General features: G+C 34.9%; 1 protein-coding gene and 1 long non-coding RNA gene across 13 annotated transcripts in view; one reads left to right on the top strand and one right to left on the bottom strand.

Moving 5' to 3' along the window:
• Positions 1-24,719, top strand: part of Sox102F (transcription factor Sox102F) — a 313,951-nt gene that overhangs the window by 144,083 nt on the left and 145,149 nt on the right. For 2 of the 12 annotated variants that reach the window (XM_089172871.1, XM_089172844.1), the window contains exon 1: positions 14,214-14,276. The exons of 9 other annotated variants lie outside the window; for them this stretch is intronic. In XM_089172871.1, coding sequence (XP_089028997.1) covers positions 14,229-14,276 — 48 coding nt within the window. In that variant the 5' untranslated portion in view covers positions 14,214-14,228. Of the gene's footprint in view, positions 1-13,303; positions 13,464-14,213; positions 14,277-24,719 lie in introns of those variants that run through there. One more of the 12 variants, XM_089172897.1, reaches the window with a different exon arrangement.
• Positions 15,592-24,719, bottom strand: part of LOC107070441 (uncharacterized) — a 61,289-nt gene continuing 52,161 nt past the window's right edge. The window contains exons 3-5 of the long non-coding RNA XR_016176676.1: positions 16,693-17,129; positions 16,108-16,336; positions 15,592-15,974 (exon numbers count right to left, since the gene is read on the bottom strand). This is a non-coding gene — a long non-coding RNA (uncharacterized LOC107070441). The remainder of the gene's footprint in view (positions 15,975-16,107; positions 16,337-16,692; positions 17,130-24,719) is intronic.

Below are 24,719 nucleotides of genomic sequence, written 5' to 3'. Positions count from 1 at the left end.
GGAAGAGCTGCAATGCTGGAACGAGACCAGCTGCTGTCAACAAGGTGCCCGGCGAATCGCCAGATTATTACAGGCAGCATCCATGGACCACAGCTGGGGTTTTCTTCTACTCTAGAAATCGATTATATAGTTTACAAGAGTACCGATGTCGAATAGTGCGCGTATTTTCTTACTTTAGTGAACAAAGTGTTCCTTATGTTAGTGCTTTTTTAACATATGCACACGTACACTTTATGCGTATGTAGAGAATGAATATGAATGATAAATTTGAAAGAGATGAAAGTTTGAAAATATGAAAGTGCAAATATAAATTGTTGTTCGTTGAGTGTGAGTCACGATGTAATAGAATTATAGAGATGTATATTTCGATTTAGTACCTAACGTAAATTACTATATTTGATAATATGGGGATAACTATGGGTTTGTGTAGTTGTGAATATATCGTATTGAGTGTAATCAATCGTTTATTATATTTTTCTATTGTTTATTCTTTTGAAATGACTATTTCACGTGGAATTTGATATCAGTTTATGTATTAGATACACACACCCAGCATACACACATGACAGAGATAATAGAATCATACTCGTTCGATACTTTTATACGGCGTTAAGCTTTTATTATTCTTTCCTATAGACTTATACCAGAGTCGTACTTTAAATACGTACTACCCTACGTAAGTAACTTTGAAAACGTATACTACTACACTACCCACTTGTGTGTTCCAAAGAGAACGGCGGTAGTTTACGTTCGAAAGTACGAGAATTCTTCGATGGAACAATTTTATCGCTTTGGACGGATAAAAGCGTGAGAGATCGTAGGAAACGTTACGTCCCGTTCGTCGTCGTACCTGCTGTGCTCGTAAAGTCAGTAAAATATCAAATGCCTGTACTGTTGCTGTTAATAATAATCGGACGATGATGGAGTACTCGAGCAGACGTCGAAATTTATTATTATTATACGTAGACAGTGAGAGAGAGAGACAGAGAGAGAGAGAGGAGAGACTCTTCTCGTAGTTCTTGCTAATCGTACAACGATTAGAAAGTAATGGAGATTCTAAGTAAAAAAATAAAATAAAAAAGATAAAGAAAAAGAAAAAAAAAGCAAAATTGATACGAGATTCGATAAGAAGATATAACGTGTAGTATTAGTTACTTTTCTTTTTTTTTCTTCCTCATCTTATAACTAACGACGAGAGTCTAATTAGATAGCATCTCTGCAACATTTGCAAATAATAACACTTTAGATCTTTAATAATGAATGATCTCTTAAGTTTTCTCGATCTCCCACGTATAGTTTTTCTATATGCATGCTTTCGATCAAATCATCTATCGACGCTTGACCTCACGTTTCTGATGTATTATACTTGGTACACCTATCAGAAATACGAGGACATATATTCACATATAAATATACTTGATCTTTTTTCCTTTCTCATCTTTCGTTCACTGTCCTTATCTTCTGTTTCTACTTCTGCTTCACCGACTTTCGATTTAATACGAGAACGAATGAACGAACGAAAGGACGGACGGATGGTTGGACGGACGGATGGACGTACGGACGATCCGGGAGCTCGATGCCAGATCGGTAGAAACCGTGCCGCAGCTAATAAATCTCCCTGAATACATTCCCCCGTCTGTAATGCGCTCCTCGCCAAGAATTATGTGCTATTGATAAGACATCGCGCAAAAGTGTAATTTACGACATCGTTTACGCGAGATGTAATTGGCTATAAATGAAATTGTAAAGTAGAGACACTATGCTCGTACACCCACCCTCCTACGTCCCGTTTTAAGATCTCTTGGACGAATCAACGAACGTGTTTATATAGTCCTCTACCACCTATATTCTCATTTTTCTTTTTTACTTTCTTTCTTTTTCATTTTTAATCGTTTTACATTTATCGTCGAAATTTTAACCAAAGTTTATATATTATATCCTTTGTCATAATTTTTTTTTTTATTTCTTACTTATACATATTCCTTTTTTTATTCCAATTTGTATAAATCTCGAAGGTTAAGTTTCTTTTCATCACTCTTACATATATACATTTAATTAAATATGATGATAAAGTTAAAATCGTTTAAAGAAAGAGAGAGAGAAAAAAGAATGTAGATCACGAAATCGCTCAAGGGCTCAAACCAATATGGAATGATTTGTTATTCAATGTGCGTGATTCGAACGTTCCTTTTGCGTGATTAAACGTAATTTTACAATGTTTCATTCTCTCTCTCTCTCTCTCTCTTTCTCTCTCTATCTCTCAATCTCTTTTTTTGTATCTAATGTTACCACGTCGAATCGTCGCAGCAAGGTGTTGAAGCAAAAGGCTCGTATTTTTCTTCGGACCAGTTCGTTTGAACAGCGAAACCCTTTTTCGGTCAGGATAGTAATAAATCCGTATCTTTATGAAACACCGTTTGGCTTTTTTTACCGGACTATAAGGGACCTGCTTTTGTTCAGCCAAAATCTCTAACTCTATCTCTTTCTCTCTCATTCTTTTTCTTTTTCTTTTTTTTTGCTTTCTGCCTCTGATCTTTTCTTTCTCTTCTTTTCATTGTGCTGTCAATGAGATCAACGATACCAAAGAAACTCATTCTCAAATCTTTCGTTATATGGTGAAATGATAAAAACCTGTTCGAAATATCATGCAAAGATCAAACGATTATTGACATAATAAGTATGATAGTTTATTATTATAAATTTAGAGATTAATTAATAGATCCCCAGTTAAACTTCGTGTTAAATACATTTTAATGTATGTTAATATCTATCTGTCGAAAGAGAAAATTTCTAGTCATTTTAATAAATAGTATTAATACGATGTGCCATAGAGAAAAGGTATAGTTAACATTAATTGATCATAAGTTCTATTGGATATCGCTGATTGATATTATCGACTATTTAAATGTGATTAACTTATAGATTATCACTTTTCACGCGCCTCATATTCAATTCCGATGGAAAAAAATATAATAATAAGCACTTATTTAGATAAAAACTATCTCTCTTTTATTTTTTATTTTTTTTATTTTTTTATTTGCATTATTCATAAAAGTTAGTAAGGATTTATGTTCGTTCGTGCAATATGATCAAATTCGTGACGGAGATAATTATCCTAAATCATTGAAGAAGTTCTCTCTATCTCGATTATTAATGTAATAATTAATGTAACCATTCGTTTGATTTTAAAAATGTATAAAATTTAAATAAAATTTGTAAGCCCATACAAAAATAACATTTCTCAATAATAATAATAATAATAGCAATAATAATAAATCATTTAAATATAAATTAACTTTAAATAGAAGAAGAAGAAAAAACAGATGTGGACAAAGCACACACGGTAGAAGTAAAACCCTTTCCAAAAACCAAGCTGAAATATTTGAAATTAACTTCGAAGTTTTGACAGAAGACAACCTGTCAGTCTGAAGGTGAATTTCGAAGAGGACGATACTCCGATCATATAATTCGAACTTTTAAACAACATTAGACACTTGTATCGATTAATTAACAATTATTTTAATATTCAAATACACTCTTTTTATATTTTTAACCCTCTAAGTCATCACTGCGCAGATGTGATAAAATCATTACATTAGAATGCAAAAAATACCAAAATTAGAACGTTATAATGTTATAATAATTATTCCAATTAAAGTAATAAATTAGAAAATATTTTGTTAAAGTAGATCACACAAAATAATAATACTCGTATAACGATTGTCACCTTCTTTTCTCTCTTACTGTCACCATTTTCTTTCTCAAAACAACGGAACAACGTGAAACATTCTCGGTTCTTCCAACGTGAACGCGAACAAGACGAGAATCCGACCTTTTGTGGAAGCTGTTATCCCGTACTTAAGTATCTGCCCGTATCCACGTTAAAGGCGTCCGACGATCCAATCTTATCGTGACGAAGGGCTTGGACTTGTCCCTGACTTTGGAGTCCGGGTCTCATATAAATTATCGTCACGAATTTCGAAATGTGTTTCTCTGTCCTCTTTTTTCCTTTCCCTTTTCCCTCCCTCTCTCACTCTCTTTTACAGTATCCCATTCTCCATGTATGGTTTAAGCTCCTAGGAATTTCACGTATTATAATCACCTGAGAGGAACGAAGGGAAAGAGATTGAAAAGGGGTCCTCCTTTTTAATCGTAAGAATGGTAGGGTAATCGGGACCCCAAAAGTAACGATGAAACGTTTCGTAGGCCTTTAAAAGAAGACAACAACGAAAAAGAAAAAGAAAAAAGAAGAGAGAGAGAAAGAGATTTGCTGCTATGTATGTATGTACATGTATACACATATAAGACGAACTTGTGTAACCTACGAACAACTACAACGATGACTACAACGACGACGACGACGACGACGACGACGACGACGACGACGATGGGCAATAAATTGTTGGCACCTACGCGCAAAAGCCGCACTCTCTCTCGTTCATTCCCTTTCCCTTTATATATATACTTTTTTTCTCGTTCATGCTCTCTCTCTCTCTCTCTTTTTCTAACGTCGCAACTCTTCTCAACGTTTCGTTGGTTCGTTTCATCCTTCCTTCCTTCCTTTCTTGGTTTCTCGTTCTCCAAAGCCGACAACGACGAGGACGAGGACGAGGACGACCGATCACGAACGAGACACCTTAAGACAATAACAAGGGAGGATAGCTCGTTGTTAACGCATCTTTCTTTTTCTTTCTTTCTTTCTTTCCTTGTTTCTTCTCTCATTCTTACACGAGGAGACTGGACGACGTTACCTGGACCGTGACCAATGAGAATAAATTTACGGTGGTTTAACCGAGCGTGATCTCAAAGAACGAGAGTGAAAGATAGTTTTATATGTATGTGCGTTTGTAACTATGTGTATGTGTAAGAGAGCGAGAAAGATAGGACATGCAGCAAATACGTAGTTGACTTTCGTACGATGTGTGTTTCTCTCTAGTGCGGTACCATTTTTGTTCCAGTTTAAAGACGCGATCGGGCGAGCGTGAAATTATATGGATCACCGTGTATACCTAAAAGGATCTTTTCATGTCATTTTCATTTTGACCGTTCGCTCGGATGCTTCATTTGCTATATAATTTTAATTTTCTTTCTAATTATTTCATTGTTCAACAAATTTTATTCTTTTTTCTGTTCTACAACTCACCCACTATTAAACCTCCTACTTCAGACATTTAACACGTTCCATGCCACGTACCACCGGTGGTACACGTTAAACTTGATCTTTAAGCCACGTGTATCACCTGTGATACACTTATTGTTAAACTCATTTATTTAATGTACTAAAAATAGTTTATTACAAATTTAATTCTCTAAAAAATTATTTCTACTAAAGGATTGAGGTATTATACAAAATACAGTATAAAACAAAGCACATAACTTTATTTAATTGCTATTATTTACAATAATTAATAATTAAATGTAATATTTGATTTTATCAAATTAAGATCAAATAGCTTGAACGTCAAGTCAGGTAAAAGTTTATTTAAATGTTATAATTTACAATAATTAATAATTAAATGTAATATTTGATTTTATTGAAGCAAAATAAAATGGCTTGAACGACAAGTCAGGTAGAAAAAGGGCTTGACATGGAACGTGTTAACCTATTTATTAAATTTCACATTGTTTGACGTTAAAATATATTATATTAATATTGTTTAATAATAATAATAATAATAATAATAATAATAATAATAATAATAATATATGTATTGAATTTATCGAATACGATTGATAATAAGTTACTTAAAGGAAAGTAGGAAAGAAGGAAGGAATGAAGGAAAGGGCACAGAGTCAAACCCCGACATAATTATCATTAGCTTTATTTATTCTCTCCTAGGCGCGCGTGTAAACGTTAATTAAGAATTCCGGAATGGAAAGATGAAGAGTGGGAGGAGTATTTACTAGAAATTCAAAACGAGAAGAGAGTCTCATGGTCGCATGGCCGTCCACTCGGGACGCGCAATTATCGGACTCCTTTCTCTCTCTCTCTCTCTCTCTCTTTCTCTCACATTCACTTCTCTCAACCTTTTTTCCGGTAGTATCGATAGAAGAATTCGTAAAAGGGAAAAAGAAAGATAGAGTGAGAGAGAAAAGAGTGGCAGACGAGAGTATGAAGGGTTTTACAGAAAAAGAGAGAGAGAGAGAGAGAGAGACGAAAAGAAGAGAGTCAACGTAGATGCGACCGATACCGTTAGCGGAGTCTGTAATAAAGTAAATAAAGAGCCCAGCTCGACAACCTGACTTTTTCTCCGTTGAGGCAAGGCACACTTTTATTTCCTTCCGTTCGTTCGTTCGAAAAAGAGAGAAGAGAGAAAAAAGATTTACTTTGAGAGAAAGAAAGAATAAAAGAGAGAAAGAGAGTAGGAGAAACTTTGCTTGCACAGCCCTAAGACCAGTCTGAAAAGGCAGTCTCCGAGCTTTTTCAATACACAAAATCTTCTAAACATTTTTATTATTTGCGATATATAATAAATGAGTTTGTTCATTATTTTCTAACTATCTTTTGTACATTATGTTACGTTAACCTATTACTAAACTATTTTGCTTTTTTTGTATTTTTTTACTATGCAACTAGGATACTCTGACCACGCGTTTTGTTATAAAAACGTTGATTTAAGTATAATTTTAAATTATTTAATGCAGCACAATATCCATATTGACTATTAATACTGTCTTAATTAATTATTAATTATTAATTATAATTATTATGTATAATATATATTTTATTATTATATTATTATAATATTATATATAATATTACATTATTATATTATTATATTAATTATTAATTATTAATAATAATGGAATACATAAAATAATAATACACATGCAGATTAGATTATTACCGATATACTATAATGAGAAATATTATTATATAAATATATAAAAATTGAAAAATAAATATTCGCGAGAGTAAACGTTTATTGGTTGCAATAGTAAAGTAGATCGATTTAACTTAACGACGATATAGGATAGGATAGGTTTTCCCGGTTAGAATCTGTAAGAGGGAGAGAGAATGGGGGAGGAGGAGGAGGTGGGAGAAGGAGGTGATGGCCGCACACGTTGGATACTCACAGAACGAACGAAACGTTTTACTCGGCCGTTCGCCAGCAGTCTCGTCACGATCGAGCAATTTCACCGGATGCAATAAGTAAGCCATTTCCCTGAGCATTTTTCTCAGTGATCAGTCAATGACGGCTAATCCGTTGGTTATTATCTTGTTCTTTTTTCTATCATTTTTTTTTTCTTTTCATTATTCTCTTTTATTTATTTCCCCACTTTTTTTTTTCTTTCACTGCGTACGCGTTACAATTTAGCGAGATATATCGTTTAAAGATCAAAAAATGAGAAGAAGAAGAAGAAGAAGAAGAAGAAGAAGAAGAAGAAGAAGAAGAAGAAGAAGAAGAAGAAGAAGAAGAAGAAGAAGATAAAAGGAAACGTCAAACGCGCGGGAATTTGTTGAGTAACGATGCAACAAAGTAGTAGTAGTCGTTGGTTTGCTACTGACGAGTCCAACCATTAAGAGTCGTCGTATATTTCACATTTCTCATTTTTTTTCTTCTCATTTATTTTTATTTATTTTCTCTTTTTTTTTTTTTTTTGCTTAATAAAACATTGACGACGCGTTGCGAGAAAATGATATTTGATTATTTTTATTATCATTATTAATATTATTATTACTACTGTTGTTTTATTATTATTATTATTATTATTATTAATATTATTGTGTTGTTACTTCGTCTCTTGACATAAATTATTATTATTATTATCTATTGGTAAGATAATTATTTAGTCGAACGACTAAGAACATTTAATTTATATACCACCTATAAGATAGATATAAATATTTATATGTAAAATCTTCAATATAATTGTTTGTTTTTTATTTTTTTTTTCTATTTAATTTTTTTTTATTTTTCTTTCTTTTCATATTCTTCAGTTTTACCATAAGTTTCTACAATCATCGTATGTCAACGACACTAACATTACATCCCGATCGTAAATTAACGCTTATTCGAATATATCCTTTCCTTTTTTTTTTTTTTCTTTATTTATAATTATTACCATCGACTTTTCTCAATGCAAGTTCTTTTACTAGGATATGATACTTAGAACATCCATAGAGCGATATTTTTCACCTTACGAGTTTAAACGAGCGACGTTTATTACGAGCTTTATCGCGACTTAAACGTTACCAATGAAAAATATGAAGAGAACCGGTAGGGAATAGTTAAATGTACGCGTTTACACATAGAAAATATACAATAACATTTAAAAAAAAAACATATATACATATTTAGAGAAAGAGATAGATTGATAGAAAGAAAGAAAGAAAGAGACAGTGCAAACACGTCAACGAAATTCGCTCGTCTCTATGCTCGTCATTTACCATCACATAGACACATATGTACATAGATATAAATATGTACAAACATATTTATTTGTATATAAGTAGATATAGGTTTGGTACGTATGTATGTATGTATGTATGATGTGTATACGTGCATCCGTCCAATTATCAACGATACGTCGTGGCATTCGCTTCGTGGTTAGGTAAGCGCGCCGGTGCAAAACGAGGCGAGTGACGACGAGGGTCTTAATATCCTTGGAATAAAAATAATTTTTCTCATTAAATAAAAGCGACAAAGATCGGTAGCCGCGACAATTGGCAATTTAATTAAATATCATTACGCTACATTTGCCGACTAAACGGCACATGTTATAATGCCGATGGAAATATCTCATGTGGAAACGACCCGTTAACTATAATATAACGAGAGAACCAAACCGAATGGAATTGTCGTGAATTCCAAATAGCTGCGAATAAATAATCATCTTTACGATATATATATATATTATTATTTAAAAATACCTATATGTATTTTCTTTAATTTTCTCCTTTCTTTCTTTCTTTCTTTCTTTCTCTATTTCGTTTTTTTATTTTTTTTTTTATTTTCCTTTCGTTCGTTCTAACATAACCGCGATAAATATTTTATCTTATGTTAAAATTTGTGTGTGTGTATGTGTGTTGAAGTGTTTCCTGTACATATATATATATCAGTTAGGAATTTGAAATTATTTATTAATTTATTTTCATTTCATATTAGAATGTTCTCCAAAGGGGATATTTTGATTAAAATTTTTCATGAGTTAGTATTCGTTAAAATACCACATAGAAAATAGATAAAAAAGATGACAATAATTGATAAAGTCTTATGATATTGTTCCCGTTATGAATATATTATTTCATACGTATTAATGTTGAGACTTAGAACAAAATATCATAAAACGTTATCTCTCAATTCGTTATTTTCTATTTATACTTAGGTATGTAAGTATAGTAAAATATAGTAAATTAGGTAAGCAAATAATCGAGAACACTCATTCCGTTTTGGTTTCATATCCATTAAACGATTCTCTCGACGTATCTAAACTAGTTTGTGAGTATACGTGTGTGTATATACTAACTAATCATATCATTATTCTTAAAGTTAATCGAACGTTCTAAACGTTCCGCATCATTTGTCACGAATTTTACGTTGATCTTATTTTTATCTATCCCTTTACTTAGAAATCTTGTCTCTAATCCTTTTGATAAAAATAATCTAATATCATAAAATCAAATATAAATTTATCAACCAATTGACTTCTCTCTCTCTCTCTCTCTTTTTATTTCTTAATAAAAAGAAAAAAAGGAATCGAAAAGATTTTGAGACACTTGGGAATCGTATTTTCACTGACTTTCGGATTCTGAAAGACGTTGAAAAATAAGAAAAATAAGAAAAAGAAGAAGAAGAAGAGTCGTTCGTCGTTCTGGACTCGTTTCTCTTCCAATTATCATCGAACCGCAACACCTGCGGCGTAGTTCTTCGTCGAAAAAGAAAGGAACGAACTTTAATGTCCTTACGCCGTCGGTGCATTGTTCTGGTTAAATGGGCCGAAAGGGAGACAGGCGAAAGAACGGACGGACGGACGGACGGACAGACAGAGAAGAGAACAAAAAAGAAATAAAGGGGGTTGGGTTGAAAGAGGAGGGTGAGAGGAAAAAACTATGTGGAAGTGAGAGTAAGAGAGAAAAAGATAGTGGTGGTAAGAAGGTAGTAGCGATAATCACCGATGATGCCAATGCTCGTTGCTACCGAAGACGACGACGACGGTGCATCTGCATACAAGTGCAAAAGGGAAAAAGACAAACAGAGAAACAGATAAAGAGAGAGAGAGAGAGAGAGAAAGAGAGTAAGGTAAGATGGGTTGAAAAGAGAAGGTGGTCGGTGACAACGCGGGTAAGGGAATCACTCCATAAATGTAAACTTGAAACGAGCTGAGTAAAAAGCACCAAGAGACTCGTGCATCGTCGTAAGGTCGAAGGGGCTGTTTGTCTTGCTAGAGCCTGAAACGAACACCCTTTTCATTTTATTTCTTCTCTTTCTATTTCTCTTCTTCTTCGTCTTCTTCATCTTTTTTATTTCTTCTGTTCTTTTTCTTCAATCGTACTTTTTACTTTTGTCTATCATACATTCTATCTATCTTGATGCAACACAATGGTCGGAATACTAGAAACAAAAAATTTACGTGTAGATTGAAATCTTTCGCGTTAGTTTTTTTTTTTTGTATTATATAATAATGTACATTAATTATTACTATTTCATTAATTATTATTATATTATTATCTATTAATTATTAATTGTACATTAATGTACTATTAATGTACTATTAATTTGATAATAAAACTATTTATTTTGATATTATTAATAAATGAAGGGCCCAATTTATGAAATATTATATAAATTGTTTTTTTTTTTTGACCAATAACAAGTTTCTGATAATATAAAAAGAAAGTATAATATATATATATATATTTGGAATAAATTAAAATAGTGATAATAAATTGCATTTTAATTCAGTTTCGATAAAAAGAAAAAAAAACACTGTGAAATTAATAGGAATGTAGGGGGGAAGGGAAGAGAAAAAAGTAGAATAGGTAAAACATGGGTGTGTCAATGGATGAAATTTTTATATACGATATAAAGTCTCTCTCTCTCTCTATATATAAATATAATATTATATTAGTGAAAGAAAGTCAGATATTTTTAAAAAGAATCTTTATTTTCTAAACACGCGTGAATAATTAACTTCAAATACTAGGAACGGGTCTCTCTTTCTTTCTTTCTCTCTCTCTCTCTCTCCCTTTTGCGTCAAGTCTTTTCTCTTTGCACACTTTATTAACTCTCTAGTCCAAACGCGCGAGAAAATCTTCGAACAGACGACTTATTGTACTTTACACGAGCTCAGTCAAGAATTTCTTCGTCGTGGTATATGTTGCTTGTTGCTTTCCTTTTTTTTCCTCATCAATACCCACCTCTCCCCCCCCCCATAACTCCTCGACCGACAAACTAAACTATCCACCCACTACAAATTTCCTTATTCCTATCTTCCAAAAAAAGAATGAAACGAGTTTTGAACTCGTCATATATAACAATTTGAAGTTGTTTTTTTTTTGTATAACGTTTCCCAATTTCATTGGTCAAGTATTTGACATAACAAATCAGACATGAAGTAATAGTTAATTCCTTACGATTACGTTAATATAAATAATGTCAATGAAAAGGAAAGAAAAAAATTGTAACAAAAGAAGAGAGAGAATGAGAATGAAAAACAAAATTGAAAAAAGTAAAATAAAACAAAACTCCGAATGGGTCAACCTCTTAACCCGTAATCACCGTCCACCTTTGACGAGTCAATTAAAATAATAGATACTTTAAGATCGACAGGAGTGATTTATAGTATATCTCTCCGTGGTCCACCCTTTCCTTTTCCACAGCGGGATAGGACCCCGGGTATACTAATAGGAAGATAGATATTCGAGATCTTTGTAACAAGAGAGAAAGAGAAAGAAGAGAAGGGCAGGAAGGGAGAAGGGAAGAATGTTATTTAGTTGGCTACCTCTTTCTGCAGAGATAAAGATCGAAACTCAGTTCAGTCAGTCAGTCAGTCAGTCAGTCACTCACTAACTCACTCACTCACTCAGTCATCCGAATCTCACTTGTGCGACAAAAAGTCGTCGGGTGACGACGCGGCGTAATCGTTTTACATTCGACCTCGGAGCACCGATGCAGCTTGTAATTTAAAAGGACTTCGTTTAATGACCGCTTCGTACCTTGGGCCGGTGTCTCCTCGTGCAATACGTACCTACCTACCTACCTACCTACCTACCAACCTTTCTACCCTACCCTACCCTACCTAGCTACCTACCGACCAACCTACGTTTCTTTATCGTGTTCTCGCTTTTCGAAGAATGGACGTTCATCGGTATGGATTTATTCGGAACGTCTGGTAATGTCCTACGTTGCTAGAATTTCGTATGGATAAGATAGGAAAGGTATGGAAGGAGGAGGAGGATGAGTAGGTAAAAGGGGAAGAGGTGGAGGTTAAAAAAATATTACATCAATTTATTTCAATATAACATATTATATTAGGATATGAAATAAAATCTTTTCTGTAATATTAATAAATAAGTAAATCAATTTTATTGATCCTAAAAAGAAAAAAGAACCTTTTCATCTTAACGAAGTATCATACAAATAAAAAAGAGGGAACGTAATTGAAAAAGTAGATGATAACTCCCTTGTGAAATACTAATTGTAAGACACCTCCCAACTACCTTCCCCCCTCCTTTTTTATATATCTTTCAGCAGTTAGTTAGGCAATGTGAAAAATGTTATTAAGCATCAACAACAACAGTGTCGCGTCGCGTTTCCGTCGACGCGAGGAATAATTAGCGAAGGTTTCTCCGCGTGTCAGGATAGAATGCGACGGGTTTTGTCACGGTGGGGATAAGATCATCGTGATCCCAAGTATTGCGTCGAGGGTCCGATGGTTGGCTCTTCTCAACAGAGGATAAGCAGGAAGAGCAGGAGGATGAGATAGAGGAGGAGTTCTCTTCTTCTGCAACGAAAGGAAATGCTCGATGAGGGTTCGCGAGAGTCCACTAAGATCGCACCCTCCTCTGTTTCTTTCTTTCTTTCTTTCCGTACACAGTGACTCTCCTTTCTCTTCTTTTCTCGTTGCCCTGTCTGTCTGTCTGTCTGTCTGTCTGTCTGTCTGTCTGTCTATCTGTGTCTGTGTCTTTTTCTCTCTTTCTCTTACTTAGCGCTTAAGTTCCTCTAACGAAGAGGAGGAATGCCATCGGCAACAGCAACAGCAGCAGCAACAGCGGCAAAAGGCTATGCTGCTTGGCAGTAACTGAGGAGGAGGAGGAGGAAGAGGAAAGAGGCAGGAGGAGTAGTGTAGAAGCATTCGGTGAATTGAATTATTTAAAGCCCGCGCAAGAACAGGCGCCTTTTATGAGCGTCCCGCACAATGCCGGTCTTTGTGACTCCTCGAATACACGTGTTACGTACACGCGCGCTCACGTACGTAACGCCGTCGAGGCGCACGGCATGAATGTGCTAATAATGAAGGTAAATTTGTTCCGAGGGGTCATTAATTAAAGTATTTTATAACAAGGCAACGGTAGCGTTTGTAATGGAATAGTAGTAGTGGTAGTGGTAGTAGTGGTAGAGGAGCAGCAGCAGTACTACCCAACACCAAACACCGATACTCAACCACCTTTTCCTGTTGCACCCACCAACGACAGTACCCCCACAGCTTTTCTCTACTATCTCTCCTCTTTTTTTTTATCTCTTCTTGCTTCTTTACCAGCTCACGGATATAACCACCTCAACAAACTTCACCACCACCACCTACTCTTCCTCCTCCTCCTTCTTCGTTTTCCCGTCCGTCTCTTCGCAATTTTCTTTCCATCCTATCCTCGACGATATATCTATATATGTATATATATATATATATATATATTTTTTTTTTTTTATACATCGCAATATATGTATATTCATACGCGAGCTCTCATTCTCAACGAATAGGGTGAAGGAGAAGGTAGGAGGTGGAGATGTTGCGAGCTGCGTCAGAGTCCCTACCCATATATATATAAATAAAGGTGGCGATCATAGAATTGCTAATGTTTCAAAGAGAGACATTATTCTTTTCACAAGACGACGACGACTACGACGACGACGACTACGGGGTGTACATCGTATAGTAAAGAGAAAGAGAAAGAAAAAGAAGAAGATAAAGAGAGATGGAGGGTGGGTTGTGGATCTTTCAGAGGGTGGAGGTGGGCGACACATCGGGCTACAGGGAGAAAGGACTGAAGAGAAGAAGAGGAAGAGATGATAGCAGTGGTGATGCTAGTGCTGTTAGCTGGTGATACGACTATGGTAGTATGAAGTAGTAGTAGTAGTAGTAGTAGTATAGTGACGATGCCAGTCGAATAGCCGTGTTCTGGCGCCTTCCCTCTTTCTCTTTCTACCTTCTCTTTCTCTCTCTCTCTCTCTCTCTCTCTTTTTCTCTCTCATTCCATCTATGGACTTTGCGGATTCGCTTGTGTAAGCTCTCGTATCGCCGAGCTTGGCTATACTTATGTATTACTTGGCAAACCATGCTCTGCTACTGCTACTAACTCTCTTGCGTTCCCGACCTGGAGTCGCCCGTACAGACGTATATATATATACATTATGTGTCTATGGAAAACACAAGCAGCAAGCGGTAATTCAAAGGACCCCATTCAAGACTTCGTCTCTATTCTTCCCTACACGCTTGCAAAACCATTTCGTTTTGCCTCCTACCACCATACTCTCTCTTCTATACTACTCTCTTTCTTTATCATTCGTTTTCTTTATTTATCTCTTTTTTCTTTCTTTTATTCTTTCTCATTTCGTTCGTTGGCACCGAGCATTACTGGAGTTGCCACGTGCTCGAGCGAGTATACTAATAACTAATAAGAAACGAGACTCGGACTTTTACCCAAGGAAAAGAAAGATAAAGGTTCTCATAAAGCGTATCATCACTGATTAACACACATAAGGTCGTCTCTTTTAATATTCTTTACCTGTCTCTTTCTCTCTTTAGTCTTCTCGCGTTTGCCCTCCCATCTACATAAAGGGGGTGAAATCAGAGATACACCGATCTTTGTCACAAAGCCAACGAACGTCGAAGAAGGATACATTCCATCTGCGAAAGAGTGGAAAATAAAGAATGATAAAGAGAACAGGTACAAGAAAGAGAGAGAAAAGAGACCAGTTCGTTCGAGTATGACTTGAAATGGAAGGCTAGTACCACGAGTTACTTGTTACTCGACCTTTTGCTTTTCACGCTTTATACTAATACTTTTCTCTGTGTATCTCTTCTTTCTTTCTTTCATTTTATTTTTTCTGTTTTCTTTTTACCAAGGGATATAAAAGTAATCGCTATCTCATACGACGAAAGCTTTTTCATTCGACTCGTTCTAAAACGATTACAATGTGTTACCTTTGTGAAAAAAAAAAGAGTAAATACTTCGTATCTTTATTAAAGTACACGCTATGCGTTCAACGTTATCAAATACTCTCTGATAATTAACACGGTAAATTAATTAAATGATCTTTAGTTGGTACATTGTCTCTCTCTTTCTTTCTTTCACTCTGTGTGTATTGCCGTTTGAATTCGATTTGTTTATGTAAATTGTTCGTACCCAATGGAGAAGAGTATAACCTCGAAAGTGAGACGTCGAAGAGGGATAATAATTCACGTCGGAGATAATCGAAAAAGGGATCGGAGGAAAGTCCGAAGGTCTCGTAAGTCGAAGTTGGTAATTAGAAATGTCCAACTTGTCCTTGATTAAGATACGATTAAGTGCAGTTTTATTTTTTTTTCTTTTCTTTTTTCTTTTTTTTTGATCGATTTTCGATATACATAGCTTCGAAGAAGACGATTATTTCCTTTTCCAATTTCGTACGAAGATCGTATTCGTTTTATCGATGGTTGTCTCTCTCTCATTTGATGTCCCTTGTAGAACAAAAAGAGCCCTTCGTTTAGGTTTGTCGTTGGAAAGAGATCGAAACTGACGTGGTGTATGTAAAATCGTCCTTGGCGGACACCTGTCGAGGATTCTCGTCGATTATTATCGCTCTACAAGCTTGTAGAAGGGTGGAGAAAAAAAAACTGGGGAACGAGGAGAATGAAAAAGGTTGTCAGAAGAGGGACAACATTATCCGCTTATTCTTTACTTACCTCGAATAATATGTTAACTATTTTACCATATATTATCTATTCCAATGGAAATATAATATCAGCTTCTCTCGTTACTGCTCTTTATTATTTTATATTTTAATTTTCCTTATTTTCTTCCTCGATTTATAAAATTATATGCATACGTAGATATTACTATCTATCTAATCCCATTTTTAAATTTAAATTAGTTTTTATTCTTCTTCAATTTTTTATAGCTGGATATCCATTCCTTAAAAAAGAAATGAGAAAAAACCCTCTAGTAATCGACAAAAGATAAATGACTCGTTGACAGGTAAAACTATTAATTCTACATTTTTAGAATTTTTTTTTTTTTATTCCATATTTTAATACCATGAAAACACTTATACGGAATTTTTACTGATTTAAAATAAAATTATTTAACGTTAAAATTATATAAATATTATATAATTTATATTATATATAAATTTTCGTATAGATCCAATTATTATTAACTTTCATTACTTATTGTTTTCATAAAATTATAATCGATTTAAATAATATGCAATTGAAATGCATTGGATAATTCAAACTTATTTTGTTTTGTTTTGAAATATAGTAAGATACCTTAAGAGAAGGGTCGAATCAATAAATTAAAATGAAGGGATATCGAACCGCGGGCTTCTGTTCACCCCTTCTGATATGTTAGCCGCCCCATCCTTCTCCTCCTCCTCCTCCTCCTCTTGGCAGATTGCAACGACGAGCAAATCCAACGAACTCACCAGATTGACGTCAGACAGAGGAAACTGTCCTGCGCCTAGTGATTGTCATTTTCCGGCCAACATCCGGTACTACGCGAGAGCTTTTTCTCTGCTTCTCTTTTCAGTTTTTTTTCCCATCTTCTCTCCAACCTCCTTCTCATCACTTTCTCTCCCCCTTTTCGTGAGTAGTCTCTCCTGTACACTAGCAATTATTTTTTACGATTAAGTTCCCTGCCATCTAGACTCGAGCAAACGTTTTCTCCATCCAGTCCGGAGGAGGACACCCACCCTTCGACGATTGTCCTAGAAAGGAAAAAGAAAGAACAAAATTTATATGGGGGATAGGTGGTAGAAAAGATTCGTTGAAAAATCCAATCCCCCTTGTTTTCCATCAATTGACGTTCTTTGATTTTCTTTTTTATTTATTTTTATTTTTAATTGTTTCGTTATTTAAATGATTAGAAGATTATTAAATAAGATTTAAAATATTTTAAATATTTTAAATATTTTATATTTAATATATAATATATTGTATTATGTACTTATTTTTATTATTTAAATTTAAATTAATTATTAAAATGAACCCTTTATAAAAATGCAATAGATAAAATTTTATAATTAGATAAGGTTTTAAATGTTTTAAATATTTTATATTTAATATATAATACATTATATATTATATATTTTTGTATTATTTAATTTTGATTTAATTATTAAAGCATAACCTTTATAAAAATGCAATAGATAAAATGTGTTTTATGGGAATATTTACGTTTATCGAATAGTTTGTTAATACACCGTGTTTCCCATCTATCTTTTCTCTTTTTTTTTTTTTTTTTTTACACGAGTTTCCCCTCGTGTCGATAAAATAATTTTTCTTTTTCTTTTTTTTCAATGATCGAGTTAACACGATAGAATGAGAGAAATATTCGAGGAGGAGTCAGTCAATTATGCTCGACATTTGTTGTTTGCGGTGAGCAAGCATCCCTTTTACCGCACGTTAAAGAGGTTCAAGCTGGTAAGTAACCCTCGAAAACAAGGATTAACTTCCCCTCTTTTTCGTCCGGCTCATTGTAAATTAATTACCTGGAAATGAGGAAATCTCCGGTATACATTACGAATTCAATGAGAAATAAAAACTCTATTCTTTTTTTACTTTTCTTTTTTCTGATAAAGAACTGGTAAAAGCTTAATATATCGTGTTACGTTGAAAAATAAGAATCTTGACAAATTATCGATGTAATCTATGATTTTGTTTTCTTCTTTTATTACTTGTAAAGATAAAAATTCATTTCAATTTCATTTCTTAAACGTACCCGTGTGTAAAAAAAAATTTATACGCACAAAGTTGCACGGATAGAGAAAAAAAAAATAAAATAAAAAAAAAAGAAACAAAAAAGGAAGACAGAAAATTCGCAAGACGTTCCTAATTGAATTAGAAAACAATTGGTCGTCTTAGTATATGTGTAAAGCAACAAAACTCCACAAACGGTAGTTGGCATATAACTTTTTTTTTTCTCGAAGTAGAAACGAATGAGAATGAAGATAAGAGAAGAAGAAAGAGGAGAAGAGGTTACATAGTAGTTGGCAGGAGGGCGCCTACGCAATTCCGCGATGGCCACGGTAAAATTTTCACCTGCTCAAACAGACTTGAGCCATGCACGGGCCTTCGTAGACCGCCGTGTCATTGTGTTTGCATTATTATGTTAATCGCAACGGAGGTAGTAACAATACGTCAACCTCGATTTAGTAGGCGACTCGAAAATGAACACATAGCTGAACAAATATTAACAAAGCAAATCGTTAGTTTCCCGTCCCCCTGACTCTCACCGCGTGGCACCTTCCTTCTCTCTTCCATCGTTCCTTTTCTCCCTTCCATCGTTTTCCATCAACTTCATAGTCCATTCTTAGCATTAGTCTAAGAGTGACGCGGTCACGAGACCCATCTTTACTTGCTATACGTATAATCGTTACACGTACATACAAATTTAAGTTATAAACATCCAAAACTATCAACGAGTTAAAAAGAAAAAACTTCACACAATTTAAACAATCGAATTTAACTATTTTTTTTTTTTTTTTTTATATTTGCGATATTACTCGTTTTCCCCAAATGTCTCCACGTGTCTTTCAGTTTAACCTTGAGATATCGTTACGACAACGACGAAGTGTCTCGACGTTTCAAAAAATGTCTTTTAATTTTTGATCTTATACAAAAGTTTGGTGTCCAGTCGATCCAAAAGTTGACATAAAATTGATCTCTTTCATATTTTCTAACAAAAAAATAAATATAAATCTATTAACGATAACTAAGTACCGTGGTTATAATCGCGATAAAGGAAAAAAATTTAACAATAGGTACCTACAAAGAGTAAGGTACGAAGAAGTGGACAATCGAGTTGGAACGTGCTCTCTTAACGTTAGGCGTGTTCCTAATAACTTTAACATAACGTCGGTCTGCTCTCGAAGAATCGCACGGGGATCAAAAAAAGCTTTTTCTATTTTATTTTTTTTTTTCTTCTGAGGTGGCCACTTGTCGAGACTTCTCTCGGCACCGATTCGTCCCACCGTAATAATAATCGAAAGAAAGAGAGAAAGGGAGAACAACGAGGACAACGTTGTCGAGTTTTCCCATCGTTCTCCACCTCCTCCTCCTACCACTCCCTCCACTTCCTCCCCATACTCTTCTCCAGCCCTTTTACTTGCTGTTGTTCCCCTTTTGCCCCTTCGGCGGCGTGTAACGCAATTACGATTGTTGTTTGAATGAACAATCAAGCGCCCTAGAAGCACCTCTCACCCCCTTTTTTTTACCACCCCCGAGCCGATCATTCAATTTCTGTTCGATCGACTTCCTTTACGAGTTCTCTCTCTTTCTCTCTTTTTCTTTCTCATCATCTCCCCCTTTTTCTTCTCTGTTCGAGAATCACTGCGAAATGAATGAGTCTGCTAGAGAAAGAGTGGCTATATGAGAAAGAGAGAAAGAAATTTAAGGGTGAGAAAAAAAGATCGTAGACTCTCTCTCTCTCTCTCTTTCTCTTTCTTTCTCTATAAAGTCACTTTGCTGAGTCTGACAAAGTAACTCCTAACGGAATACACTTCTTATTTCCTGGCCCTGACAGGACGCGTGTTACGAAAAAGAAAGCTAATAACAGCGAAAGAACCAGCCGGCGTAGGTTTATCGGCTACCTGCGTTGACGCGTGCCTTTAAAAGAGAGAAAGAGAGAAAGAGAGAAAGAAAAAATAAAATAAGAAAGACAGAGAGAAAGAATCGAACAAACAAGTTGCTACCGCGACTCGTTGCTGCTGTTGGTGTTGCTGTTGTTGTTGCTTTTGATGCCGATACTCGTCGTGAAAGCAACGAAGATGAGAGTATTGCACGCGTGTTACACGCGTGCGTGTGCACGAGACACGCCTGCGAAACCCGGTTATTAGTTCCCTGCGGGAGAGCAAACCACCCTTCTTCTTTCTTCATTTCTTTTCTTTTTTCTTCTTCTTTCTTTACCGTGTTATGATTCCATCTCATTCTTTCATTGGAAACCCTCATTTTGAAAAGACCTATTATTTCGTCTCTTGCAAGAAAAATTTGGCTCTTATAACTTTCTTCTTTTTTTTTTTTTTTTTCGTTATAGAAAAGTATCACTGAGTAAATATAAAAGAAGAAATGATCAAGAAGAAGAAAGGACTCGTTACTTTTGATATTTCGTAGTAAGTAATTTCATTGATTTAACAGTTTCAATTTTACCAGCACGGTGGCATCATCGATCAGATCAAAGAGTAGCTGTTAAGAGATAGAAATAGAAAGAAAAGAGAGAAAGATAATTAAGAAAGTGAATTTGTAGGGACAATAAGAATTTAATAGTCGTTTTCATAGTCAACTATATCTTTCTCTCTTTCTCTCTTATCTACTTTTCTTGAAATCCAAGCAAAAGTTCTTCCACGCACTTGGATATAATCGATAGCGTGTCTTTTCTACGTTGGACTACACGACTACGCTTGTATCGTGATAATAAACGTTCCTCGAAGAAATTCCCCGTTTCTCCTTGGTAAAGAGCAACATAAGAAAAAGAAGAAGAAGAAGAAGAAGATGAAGAAGAAGAAGTAGTAAATGGAAATGGAAGTGAAGGTAGAAGTGGTAGAGATGATGATGATGATGGTAGTGGTAGTGGTGGTGATGGTGATGGTGGTGGTAGTAGAGGTGAAGGTGGAGGTTGCGAAGGTTGTGGAGGAGGAGGTTGAGGTACCCGTAGTAGTGTGTACTATCTTTAAGATTACTCGCGCGAATAATACTCCTCGCTAATTCGCAATATATCGCCTCGCACGGCGACATCCAACCTATCTGCTAGGAAGGTCAGGTGGCAAGGAAATATTGCGTTAATGCAAACGAATCGCCGTATACCTACGTGGTAACTTTAACGCCTTAACCGTTTTTCCTTTCCGTATTCTAAAAGATTTATGTCAGAGCTCGAAGACTCCTCGCCATTAACGTCCTCGTATTCCCTCTTATAAGATAGATGGTCACGTAACCACCTCCCAGACGAATTTCGTTCGATTTCTATATACGATTATAAATTTTCATCTTAATTACTATACACGCCTATCGATATATCTATTCCTCTACTATCTTATACGATTCAATATATATATATATATATATATATATATATATTCTTACAATTAGTAAAATCATTTCCTTCTGTACGTTAATTACTTTTTTTTTTTATCTATTTTCTTGATTATAATCATTTATCTATCGTAGACAGGAACAATGTTCGAATAAATGTATTTTCTTTTTTCTTTTTTTTTAATGAAATACATCATATACTTGCAATCGAACAAGTGGAATTTGATTTATTTTCAATTGGTAGAGAAAAATATCTATATAAGTTAATAGCATTCGTATAGGATCATTATAAAAAGTCCACTTATCATCACGAATACATATATACATATATCGATATACATCATCTACTTTCTATAATTCTTTTCTTCTAATCTCTCCCCCTTTCCAACCACCGAGTGAAATCTTACTTTACGTTTCACGCTTTCCGCCATATTATTGAGAGAGAAAACAAAAAAAAGAATTTTCCCCTGGCATATACGACGAGGGGCAAAGTGTAACAGGCCAATTATCGTGTTTACATGAACAGGAGTGTAGAGAGTCCGGGTAAGCGGCGATTCCTCGGAGTACAAATACCGGTAACTCAGTTAAGAGACTGTGCTCGTGTCGACTGCTTCGGCTTGGTTGTGGTGGGGGCTTTAAAGTAGTGGACAATAGTGGGGATAGGAGTCCTCAGGTAAACGAGAAAAGGTGGAAGAGATGGAAGAGGACGGGGGGTGATGGTAGCAGAGACAACGGTCCAATATAATCGAGAATGAAAGAGAGAGAAAAAGAGAGAGAGAGAGAGAATGCGTTGTCGTTGTCGTCGTCGTTGAGCGAAGAACTCGACGCGTGGAGAAATGGAGGGATGGGGTAGAGTGGGGTATGGTGAAGTTGGGTGGTGGGGGGATGGGGAAAAGAGTGGTGAACGGGTGAATGGCCTGCCGCGTCCTTGCGAGCCACCTGACCACACCGGCCGTGCCGCCACCACTCGGTGGCCTCTCCAGCATCTTTCCAGAGGCCTGGTGGACTCGCCTTCCAACCGGCAAACGGCTCGCCTACCGGACTCCTACCTGACCGATACCCCCTTAAACTATTACTATTGCCTTCTTGATCTCTTCCGTCACTTCCTAGTAATTTTCTTTTCTTTCTCTATCTTTCGTTTTTTCTCTTTATCTTTCAGTGATGTTTTTTAATCTTGCATCTCCACTTGCATCGATCTAAATTATATATTATTTTATTTCATTTTAATTTTGTGTGTGTGTGTGTATCTGTAGAATTATCCTCCTTACGTTCGTTCTTTATATTATTTGCATTTTAAATGCTTGTACAATGAGTGTTAGATTTTTTGTTTCTTTTTCTATTCTTTCTTTCCGAACTCATTTAAATTAATAGATTATCGTTATCTATTATTTATGGATATGTATTATCGTATTATATATAATTAAGATAAAAAGATTTGATGTGTGTAAGATACGTCCTTTATCGTTTACTATATTTAATCTTATTTTATTCAACCATTCGTATTATGCATAGAGTATTATATATATATATGTGAGTTTTTCGGTCTACTGTAGATAAACAAAAGGATAACATTGAAGAGAGAGTATCTATCGTCATTGCTATTGATTAACGTATTTCTCTTGTTTAATATTAACTCGACAACGTAAACATAACAACGCCAGTCGCTTTGTGGCAGTCGAGAAATCAACACCCAACCGTACAGGATACTATTTTCGGTACGTCACTGGTTTATTTAACCCTTTGAGTAATACCCAACGTATATTCGCATCATACGGTTAATCGAACGTACTGATGTATTACGATAATACATATACATGTATATAGGTATATATTATGGTCATTTGTAACATGGTAGCTACATTGACGTTTATTTAGAATATATTTTAATTTTCATATTTTTTTTTTCTACAAAAGATTATTATTAATTAATCCTTTATAATTATTACAGTATCTATAAGATTAATTTACTATATAAAATTATTTTTATTTTAGGGCTAATTTACTATATATAATATAGTATAATATTTAACAAACTTAACTTTATTAATCATAAATACATCTATATAGTGTAAATATATATTTGTTCTAGCAAATAACTGTTATCATTAGGATTAAAAGAAAAAAATTCGTGATATCTAAATAATGAAATCCAGTTTGATAATACCATTTACTATTCGAAAATTTGCAAATATTTATTAAACGTTCTTCCACACAATTTCAATGTTTCTTTGATCGTCTTTGTGTAGTTGTAGTCGAGAGACAAAAATCGAGAATCGTTGCTTTAGTCGAACCGTTTATGCGACTGGTTTGCCGCTCTCGAAAGCGAGACCAAAATTGGCTACTTACCACTTTGTCGTGCGAGCACGCCCGCGTCTCTCCTTATTTCCGTGCTACGCCCACGTTCCATTAGCATGTTATCCCGTACGGTAGAACCGGGAGCAACCTACCTTTTCGAGAAAGAAAAGAAAGAATGAGAAAGACACAGAGAGAGAGAGAGAGAGAGACAGACAGACAGAGAGAGAATGAGATAAGATTCGTATGCTACTTCTCGCACGGTATCCTTCTTTTGATTCCTTTTTTTCCTTTTATTTTATTTTATCGGGACCATTGCAGAAAGCAACAAAATTTCCCTTTTAATCGGTAGCTTGTGTTCTTTTCACGGATTCGTTAAGATATGTGACTTATAGATCGCGATATTGCGAGAGCACCAGCTTCTTTTAACCATTTCTTTGACTTTTTTTTCTTTCTTTCTTTCTTTCTTTTTGTCTTTCTCGTTGTGACTCCGTTTTGTACAACCAAAAAGATACACAATCTTGTTAGCTTACGCCAGCTTGAAAAGAAGAGAATATTGATTCTGGTTTTTAAGTACAAGTCTGCCACACTTATACGTATCCTATATTCGTATGTACGTATGTGTGTACATATATATATATTATTTTATTTTATTTTTATGAATTCAACGAAAATCGGACGAATATCATCGTATAGGTAAAGGGCTTATTAAAACTGATTCTACCTTTCTTCGTTTCCATTTATTATAGTTGAATTTTATCTTAACGATTATCGATCGTCTCATATTATATCCTTTTCTTCTTTTTCTTGTTCTTTTTCTTCATCTCTTCCCTTATAGAATAACGGACTGAGAAACTCGTTCCGTTAACGTTTCCGTCTCGCTTTTTACCGAAACGAACCTTTCGCGATTCGACCGACCAGTCGAAAATCTTTCGATACCCTACTTACATCTGTCTCCTGTTATTGTTATTGACATGAAT

Source organism: Polistes dominula, unplaced genomic scaffold, assembly GCF_049000335.1.
Source record: "Polistes dominula isolate Pdom_NZ unplaced genomic scaffold, Pdom_raw_medaka contig_28, whole genome shotgun sequence".
Classification (NCBI taxonomy): Eukaryota; Metazoa; Arthropoda; class Insecta; order Hymenoptera; family Vespidae; genus Polistes; species Polistes dominula.
The sequence above is the reverse complement of the archived record's forward strand: the minus strand, read 5'-3'. Positions and strand labels throughout refer to the sequence as shown.